Source organism: Hippocampus comes, unplaced genomic scaffold (genome assembly GCF_001891065.2).
Source record: "Hippocampus comes isolate QL1 unplaced genomic scaffold, H_comes_QL1_v1.1 scaffold48, whole genome shotgun sequence".
NCBI classification, from domain to species: domain Eukaryota; kingdom Metazoa; phylum Chordata; class Actinopteri; order Syngnathiformes; family Syngnathidae; genus Hippocampus; species Hippocampus comes.
In genome coordinates this window covers 2,553,751-2,563,793 of record NW_017808403.1, presented here as the reverse complement: position 1 = coordinate 2,563,793, position 10,043 = coordinate 2,553,751, and the positions used below count along the sequence as shown (strand labels likewise).

Genomic DNA, 10,043 nt, shown 5'->3' with positions numbered 1-10,043 from the left:
TGCCGTCGGTGGGCTCAAAAAAAAAAAAAAAACAGTATCCCGCCAGCACCACTTCACAGTGAGATTCTTGTGCGTACTTTCTCATGGAATATTAATTCTCCCTTCCGTCTAATCCCTCGTAGATGCTCCGATGCCGAGTCTGACCTTGCAGGTACATTAGAGGAGACTTAATTCTCTTCCCATTTCATGAGAGAAAACAGATCAGACATGGTTCATGACTGACACCAGCTAAAATTAACTTTGTGTGTGTGCGTGTGAGTGTGAGTGTGAGTGTGTACTTTCCCAGAGAGCAAATGTGTCTGATGATGCTACTTAATTCATGCCATTCCCCCTTTTGGAGAGCTTCAAAGCTGGAGCCTCCCATTAGCTACAAGTGCAATTCTCCCTGGAAGTCTGACATGAATTATGTGCATATTTTCCCATTACATGTGTTGACAGTTTAATTGTTGGAGTTCTACGCAGATGTGGTGACGCACATTCACTCATGGATAATTATATGTGTGTATATCGATCTATCGATCTATCTATCTATGTATATATAAAAAATAAAATAAAAAATCCTTGTCTCCCCCCTCGGGTAGTGTCCGTCCCCCATTCAGCTCGGGTCCTCGACCAGAGGCCAGGAAGCTTGAGGGTTCTGCGCAGTATCCTTGCTGTTCCCAGCACTCTGCTGCAACCACTCATCTAGTTTGGGGATCACTGCCCCGAGTGCTCCGACCACCACAGGCACGACTGTCACCTTTACCTTCCAGGCTCTCTCCAGCTCCTCTCTGAGCCCTTGGTTCTCGAGTTTCTCGTGTTCCTTCTTTCTGATGTTTCCATCACTTGGGACCACTACATCCACGACAACGGCTTTCCTCTGCCCTTTATCGATGATCACGCTATCCGGTTGGTTCGCCATTACCATCTTGTCAGTCTGTATCTGGAAGTCCCACAGGGTCTTCGCTCAGTCATTCTCTACCACCTTCGGAGGTGTTTCCCATTTTGACCTTGGGGTTTCCAGTCCATACTCCGCACAGATGTTTCGGTAGACTATGCCAGCCACATGGTTATGTATGTATTTATTTTTTAGGGGGAGGAGGAGGAAGGATGGATGTGGCTCTCAAGGATGTTACAAAGCTGCAAATCCTCAGCTTGGCAGCAAGTAAGGGAAAGTGGTTGGGGGGGCAGGGGGGGTGAGAGAAAGTGGTGCTCTTTTTCAGGCTCATGCTGCTGACCCCCTCGGGCATGTATGTCTCACTCTCTCTCACGCGCACACATGCACACACACACACATGGGCACACACACACACACACACACACACACACACACACACACACACACACACACACACACACACACACACACACAGACGCGCGCACACGCGCTCTGGTTACAGAAGTGCGATTTCAGTGTTGCCTGAGGCTGAAGGTTGAAAGCAACTCGGAGCTCAGTCTTCATAAAACATGAAACACACATACTGTACGCAGCCTCTAATCAAAATGTCCTTCTGGACACACACACGCACACACACGCGCACACACAGAATCCATATGCCACAGGGCACACCATTCTCTCCACTTTTCTTTGAAAAAAATGCTTCACGTTTTACTCGCAGTTACTGCCCCCTACAAAAGAAAGAAAATAATATAAAGCATAAGGATAGGCAACTTTAAAGCCAAAAGTCCAATTTACATTCACAGTTTTTGTGCTGACCCAAAGTGATTTGAAAGTACCTATTTATTTCATTGAACCTTTATTTTTCCCCGTAAGGCAATTGAGAGCGCACAAACTGGTGTTTTCTGTGCTGGTTTATTCTAAGTTACCAGGGTGCACCGTGAATGTATGACACACTGATGGCACTTGTTTTACACACTCTCACCGCACTGATGCGTGTGTGTGCAGTAGAAAGGCGGCGGGGGTGGGGGGGGGTGATATGGTTCAAGGATGGGCCGAAGCTGAAGGTGTCACTGCTTAATGTTGGAGAGCTTTTTTTTTTTTTTTTGGAAGGTGTAAAAGCCACAACTTGTCTGTCAGTGCACTGGAGTGTTTGTACAAGACACACTCAATGGGAAAGAAAGGTTAACCGCACCGCCATCGAAAGTATGATGATGGATGGATAGATAGATGTATGTATGTATGTGTGTGTGTGTGTGTGTGTGTGTGTGTGTATATATTTCGATCTATACATAGATAGATAGAGATATCTCCGGATGCACGTCGTTGGCAGCGTAATAAAATACCAGTGTGCAACAGTCAAGCAGCTTCAATGTTGCAGTCCATATAAAATAACATCTTATGTTTTATACGAGAGATATTATCATAATTCGTCCTGTTATTTCATCCCATAACAGCACTCAACCTTTTCCTGTTAACTCGGCACTTCATCTCCTCGTGGCTGCTGCATCACTCTTGTCTCATTTCCTGGCAACAGCTTGAAATGAAACACAGCCCCCCCCCCCCCCACACACACACACACACACAGAAACACACACACACCCGCTCCTCCCCCCTTGACTAAACTGACTTAAAAGAAAAAAATGACTCTTAATAAGTGACACATTGCACGCGGTAGATCCGCTTCTTCAAATTGATCCATCAGCGGGGTTTTTTTTCCACCGATGGACCTTCGCACAGCCGACATCAAGCTTAATGCGAGCCACTAATCGCCTCTCACCTCGGCAACAAGAAAGCTTTTTGTGAAAAGGGAAAAAAAAAAAACTCACGCACAGACAATGAAGGCCTGGTTGCATTATTCCACCACGGCCGTTTTGGGACACTTGGCTTCAATTTACGGCCTCTCTTCGGCTGCGAAAAAGAAACATCAGCGAGGATTTGCGCTAATCCTCTTTGCCCGATGCTTTCAGATAGAAACGTCACACCCCCGACTGTGCAGAGCCGCATTAGCTTTGAGCACAGTCCAAAATCTACAATTGTCCAAAATTTCGCAAAAAAATGGAAATTGAAGATTGTTGGGCAACCAGCTCAAACCCTTGATTCAATTAAGAGCTGGGACTCAGTATTTGCTTCGACTTAAAACACCTTATGGATACCTTCCATACCCATTCCGCCATATTGAGAGAACACACTTATTGAAAACCTGTTAAAAATTTTTCATCACTTTTCGATTCAATGAACTTGGCGCCGCTTCTTCTGGTCTGCACGGCTTGGCCACTTGGGGGCAGTACAAAGCCACAATCACACACCAAGAAAAGCCTCTCAACACACTCCACTGCCATTAGGTCAAGTCATCTTTTTGCAGAGGTGAAAAAAAAAATATACGCCTGTAAGTGCTGTCACATTGTCTGTTGTCATGTGTTGCTTCATCGTTTGTGTTTCACATCCGTTGCTTCATTATGAGCCTATTCCTTCACCCATTTTGCTTTGTAATTGAATCTTGATTGGATTGCACCGTGTACCTGGCCATTATATTTCCAGGCGCGCCTGTCTGTTACCCTGCATCTGTTACCTCCCGTGGGAACCTTCAACATCTTCCTCGCACGGGGTCGGACACTCGCAGGTGGCCGCCGCTGTGCGTTTCCGCAGCGATGGCGGTTAATTGGCTCATTTGCATACAGTCGGCAGAGCCAGCTAGGCGGGTTAACGACGGTGCGAGCGTGTCGGCCGCGCGGCGAGACGGGAGGTCTTTTCGGAACCCGGTTGGCATGCCGGCTTCAAAGGAGGCCGTTGCGTCAACGCCGTGTGGATTCGCTCGGAAAAACATTTCACGCATGCGCTGTAATAAACGGAGGCGTCACATATTTGTCCAAATACGCAGAGGCTTAGTCGCGCTATTTCTCCCATTACAATGGGTAAATGCGAACCACGAGGATAGAATAAATATTTACTTGTCCCTGACAGAGGACACACACACACACACACACACACACACACACACACACACACACAGTTCTCTAAATAAAGCTGCAAAGCTAATTAGCTTCTGGGCTACGATATCAGCAGCGATGGTGATTTCATCTGCTAGTGACCCGGACGAGCCTAATTCTCTTTGTTTTACGTTTAGTTTGACTTTAAACTTCAAGAGGGACTGGCATGAAAAAGCTTGAAGCCTCACTTTGGGAAGATTTGCTCACTCTCTGCCAAACTTCAGTTCGTTCTGAAGTGAGTCACTCACCGTGCCCGTCAATGAAGAAGCCTTCAACTTTCAGCTCTGCCCAAAGGAATGAATGTCATTCTATGCCTCAAGGATTTTAATTAAAATGTCCTGAAAAACAAGAATGAAATGATCGTGTCAGTCAGACACGCAGCAGTTTGTCTTCCAATGCCGTGAAGGCTCACCTTTGACCCATAGGCACGTGTGGGCGTCGAGGTAGCTGACAGCTGCTGCTTTTTGCGGTTCTCAGGTCAAATCTTTTGGGTTTTTTTTCCTTTCCAAGATGGCGCCCGAGTAGGCAGTGCTCTTCAAGAGCCTTGCTTTGTTTGTTGTTGTTTTTGTCTTTTTGTTTTGTCACATGGTGTTTGTTGTTACATCGTGTGGAACTGATGTGGATTTGTATACTTGGCAAAAAGGGGAGGAAAAGCGGATTAAAGCGACGATTGGGGTAGCCGCGGTGACGCTAAATCACAGGTGTCAACCTCAAGGTCCGGGGGCCCGATCCGGGCCGCCACATCATTTTCCGTGGCCCGAGAAAGCAAAATGGGTGAATCGACTTCATGTTTCTTGCTAACATACAAAATTGCAAATGGTCTTCACTTTTAAAGATCCTGAGATATTTTCAAGCATTTTTTTTTTTGTTCCCAATCCCCCTTTAAAATAAATGGAATATTTGCCCGGCGGCCCGGTGGTCCAGTGGGTAGCTCACAGTGCAGAGGTGCAGGATTCGATTCCGGCTCCGGCCTCCCTGTGTCGAGTTTGCATGTTCTCCCCGTGCCTGCGTGGGTTTTCTCGGGGTACTCCGGTTTCCTCCCACATTCTTTGGCTGTGTGCGTTTTGTTCGCTCTAGCCTCGTTGCAAATCATTCATTGATCCGACCTTGGTGACCGACAAGTGAGTTCCACTCGCGCTTAGCTGAGTTGGGAGTAAGTCAAGTCAAGTCCCATTTATTTCTACAGCTCTTCATCACAAACAGTCTCAAAGGGCTTCACATGCCCGCGCTTGACAAGTATTCATGACATCCCCTGACCTTCACCCCCGGGAGGGCGAGGAAAATTCAGAAAACCCCATCTGGGGAAAAATGATAAACCTTGAGAAGGGGCCGCAGATGGGGGAACCCCCCTTCCAGGATGAGCAGGCTGTCGATGAAGAAATCTTCATAGCGGCGCCTCCGGGTGGTCGACCCAGCTCTTGCGCAGCAAATCATGTCCATGACGATCGGAGCAGAATCTGTACGACGATGTCCGATTGGGTCGTCATCACCCCGCCCTCACGTGACTCGGGTCCGCCGGCAGTGAGCGACATCTTCCACTCTGGGAATCGCCGGCCAAATTTAGTTGCTCCTTTATTTTGTCTCCCCCGCGGGCGACTCTGCGCACGCCGACGCCAGGGTCCGACTTCGCACGTTCAAAGCGTGCACAGAAGCGCCAAATGTTTGGTGTGAAGTGGAAGATGAACGTGCGCCGTTCAGTCCTTGGCTTCGTTTATGTCTCGGCCGGGACGCAACGAGGACAGATTGACTGTCGCGTGCCGCCTGTGAGGGCATTTCTTCAAGTGCAAAGAGCTGTCGTGAGGCCAATCCGTCACTGGAACGAGCGTCACTTTCTCGATGAGAAATAGCAGGAGCGCTATCATGTGCTTTGCGGAATCCCGCCATTCAGCTGACTGAGCAATACCCTGAGAAGCAAAGGATTTGACGACTGGATCCGGCTCGTCGGCGAGGTCGATGCCCTCACATATGGGCAAGGAGCGCCACAGTCCGTAATGCACTTTGGATTTGCTCACAGAACGATTTCAGATTGGCTAGCGGTGTGCAGGTTTCTCAAACGTCAGGCCTGATTCCTACCGACAAGACTCGACTTGTCATTTTGGCCATCGTCTGCTCGCTCTCGCATGGGCGACCTTGACGTCGCGAGGACATTACGCTCTCAATCAGCGCCGATGCATCCGTATCTCTCACTCTTTCTAAAGTGAAAGAGAAGAAGAAGAGGGGCAAAAAAAAAAGCACTTTGGCCCTCGGCGTCTCATGCGCTCGCGCAAACACGCGCGCAACAACTTTTTTTTCCTTTCCGTTTTTCACACGGTTTTGATTTCAGCTGCTCGCTCTTTGTATCCTCAGGCTTGATTCTCATCGTCGTAGCGCTCCCGAAGAGACATTCCCGAATGGAATAATGACACATGAACGGAAGGCTGGTGGCAATGGCACTGGTGCACACATTATTTTTGCATTTCAAGCACTTTCAAAGGAAATCCCCCCCCCCCCCCGGATTTCAATCAAGTCAACTGAGCAACGCGTTTTAGATTTCGAATTGATTTTTGGGATTCCAGCTCATGTTAGACAGAACTCACACTTGGTTGTTGTCATCGCAAAACACCAAACAGCCAAGGGGACAGGCAAACGTGTCAAGGCATAACTCATGTTCAGGTCAAAAAAACGAACGGATTCCTGGAAGAACGATAAGGCACAGAAGGGGAGCGGAAGAAGACATCAGGCAGGCAACGTCGGCAACGGAAGATCAATTGGCGGGAAAGCGCTGGAGCGCACTGCAATGCAATCTGGCAATGGGTGACTGCAGACTCTTCAATAGGTGAGCATGACTGACTGGCTGTGACAGTCGGAAGGCGCGAGAGGGTCAGTGGCCGTCTGTCACTTGTCCGTGATTGTCCACGTGGCCTAAAAAAAACAAAAAAAACTAAACAGCGAGGTGTCGTCATTCCCATCAGAATTATTATTATTTAAAAAAAAAATTGTCACAGGATGCCTCTAATTGCCTCTGGCGGCTCATGTTGAGGTATTGATGGGGCAATATTATGAAGTTGGATGAGTATCTAGCGTTCCCATTTTTTGTGTCGAGTCTTTTGCGTTGGCCAAAATAATCACCCAATGTTAATTGTGATGCACGCCGCCACATTAGGAGCGGATGTGACGTCAAGTCATTGGACTGGGCCTTCCATCGCACCCACCACTTGCTATGGAGTGACACGCCAGATTGCAAGTCTGTCTTTTCTGATTCTTTCTTGGTGACCCGAAGAAGCCGCTGTAGGAAAATAAATTCGTTCATTAAAAAAGTCCACTGCCAGGCCGTCCGCGCGCAAGCGCGTCAGCTCCGCCCTCTTCCTCAACCTTGCAATCCTTGCATCCATCATTGCAAATTTCCCCAGTGTGGGACAAATAAAGGTTATCTTATCTTATCCAACAGTGAGATGTCCACGATTATTTGTTTGTTTGTTTATTTAATGAGAAAAGGGTGCAACTTGACCCGGATCACAGACGAAGCTTCCGCATTTGCATGCGGCCGCTCATTATTTATGATGCACTGCAGCGCCGGCCTTGTCTGACACAGCCGGACCTTGCGTCAGTATTGACTCTGGAAAATTGCAAGAATGACTCCCGTTTCATCAGAATCTGACCAAGAAAGTACCGCGTCGAATTCGGGAGACGGCCGGGCCTCGACGGCTTTCGGCGGCGCGACGTGACGGCTCCCTCCGCCTCTTGCCGGCAAGTATGGCCGCGCGCATTCGCTGTCATGGAGTCTCGCCGAATCGGTTCCGCGAGCTCTTAAAAGCGTACTCGAATACATCAATGGAACCAAAGCCACACTGGATGCAGTTTTTCTTGACGAACCAAAGAGATTTTTCCCACTGACCACCACGGGTACACTTCAAGCAATCGCATTCGAGGTGGTGGCAACAACCGTCAACGACTCACCGAATCCCCCCCCCCCCCCCTCTTTATATCCCTCATGCAGTCAACAGTTTTTCTCTCTTCCACATATTTTACTCGATTATGATATATTACACACTGTACTGATTTTGTTGAGGCTTCCTAATGGCTAAAATTGCCTTGCAGTGGGTGACTAAAAGCCATTCTTGTGCTCGGAGGGGGAATAGAGCACTTTTGGGAATCGAATAGGTCGGCGGCACGGCGCAGGCCCGGCGTGGCGTACGCAAGCCTCGTTTTTAGTAGTCGCTGACATCTCGCCGTGCGGAGTTTTAAAACCTGTCCTCCACCGATACGAGCATTGTTGTGGACACGGCGGGATCCTTTCACCGTCCTCTGCTTCCCCCAGGTCCTCCGCGTGTTCGTTTGATTCGGGCTGAGATGAGGTGCGAAATCAGAGGCTGGAAATGGAGAAGTTCTTGCAAGAGGTTTTACTGAACTTTCAGGGCACAAGTGTGATACAAGCAAGCGTTGTGGTGAAGGCGCAAATGCGCGAAAGCAGCGTTCCTATACAAGTCTTATACATCCTAAGCGGGGCGTAACTCCTTACGGATATCATCTTTTCTGTTATGGGCATCACCCTTTCTGTTTCTGGATGACTGTTGTAATATTTTCAGTTTCTTTTTCATTCCTTTTAATCATTTTTGTGTTCTGATGTTTTGTCTTCATAAAACATGATGATATACGCTTTAACTGTTCCAACATCTCTTAGAAATCATCTTATCGTTTTGGATGGAACACAGCTGTAGGCAGGAAACCGCAATCTAGCCAGAAGACGCATTTACAGAGTTGTCTGGTCTGTGCTCACGAAAGGTGTTAACACTATTTTCCGTTGCTAAGGCAGTTCAAGTCAAGGTCACCTCATAAGGTTCAATTGGCGGTCATATTGCAAGGTTCAGAGTTAAGGTCGATAGTCAAAGTCTGTCTGTCTGTGATAAATAGTTTAAGCTAAACATGCAAAATAGATAATCGATGGCTGCAATACTCATCCGTGGCATTCTTCGTTTGTTGCTGGCGGACTGGGACATTGGCCAACATTCCGCCGCCAGCGCGACTGTCTTGGCCGTTTGAGGAGTACGATGAACAAAGAGCTTGGTGGCCTTTTTAACAATGGTCTCGAATGATTGAGATGCATTTGACGTTTTGAACTTGTACGTTCTTAAGACAGTATTTGTTCACCTTGCAGGTCCACCGACTATGGCACCACCTACACCAAACTCAACCTGATGCCGGGGACCACCGTTGTGGTGAGCAGTTTCTACATCTGCCCGACCAACAAGAAGAAGGTAGGAGACGCCTCCGGTACCCAAAACCTGTGCGAGCCCTTGAGTTACAGAACCAAATCAACAGTTGATTTATTTTCTCCTTATTTTAGTCCAAATTCCGAACGATTGTTGATGGGATTGTAGATGTTGGACCGATGCGTTCAACCTCCCGTCCAAGGGCAATTAAAGCGCTTGGGCGGCCGGGCCACGGGCGGCACTCTGGCGTTGACGGCTAATCGATGAAAGGCTGTCATGTGCGCGCGTCACACAAGATGGCATTCAGAGGGGGAAGAGGACAACGTCAAGGGCGCCCAACAACACTCACACTCTTCAAAATTATGTCACGCGTACGATGTGGTCCACCCGCCCATTCCTGAATGCGGCCGCCTCGGGTCAATGCTGGGATGATAACTCAATGCAAAGATTATGGCTTATCATCTGTGCCCTCGCGCTGACCCCCAAATGGTATTATTGTTGTCCTCGTCTGACACGCCAGAGGCCCGCCGGGGCCACAAATAGATCGGCTTGACTCGCATCCATCGTACGGATCAATAGACAACTTGTGATGGCGCACCCCGGAGGCCAGACTTAACTCACGTGTAATTGCCACCCTCTGCATTGACGAAAAAGAAGTGCTCTTTGATCATCTTGTCGCATTGTGGGCTTGATGGATGTCCAAGAGGGCGGTCGTGGCAATGGTGGGTAATTCTTCCGGTCTTCCACAGCTTCACGTCGTAGAGGGTGTTTACGGTATACGGGCAGGTCTGAATTTAAAGTCTGGACCGCATCCAGATCTAAACGCGGGCTGATTGTAAGCTGCGTGTTTTACCAACATGTCAGATTCCTCTCTCGACCCGACCGGAGATAAAAGTGACAGTGGTTGCTATCTTATTGACATATTTAGATCCGCCCGTCGGCTCGACGTGATGAATATCTCAACTTCGCCGAGCGCATTTGTCAAGG

At 48.4% G+C, this 10,043-nt stretch overlaps 1 protein-coding gene across 7 annotated transcripts in view; it reads left to right on the top strand.

Annotated features, from left to right (window-relative positions):
• sorcs2 (sortilin-related VPS10 domain containing receptor 2) overlaps positions 1–10,043 on the top strand; it is a 104,890-nt gene that overhangs the window by 65,213 nt on the left and 29,634 nt on the right. For all 7 annotated transcript variants that reach the window (XM_019858537.1, XM_019858541.1, XM_019858538.1 and 4 more), the window contains one exon: positions 9,002–9,101. In XM_019858537.1, coding sequence (XP_019714096.1) covers positions 9,002–9,101 — 100 coding nt within the window. The remainder of the gene's footprint in view (positions 1–9,001; positions 9,102–10,043) is intronic.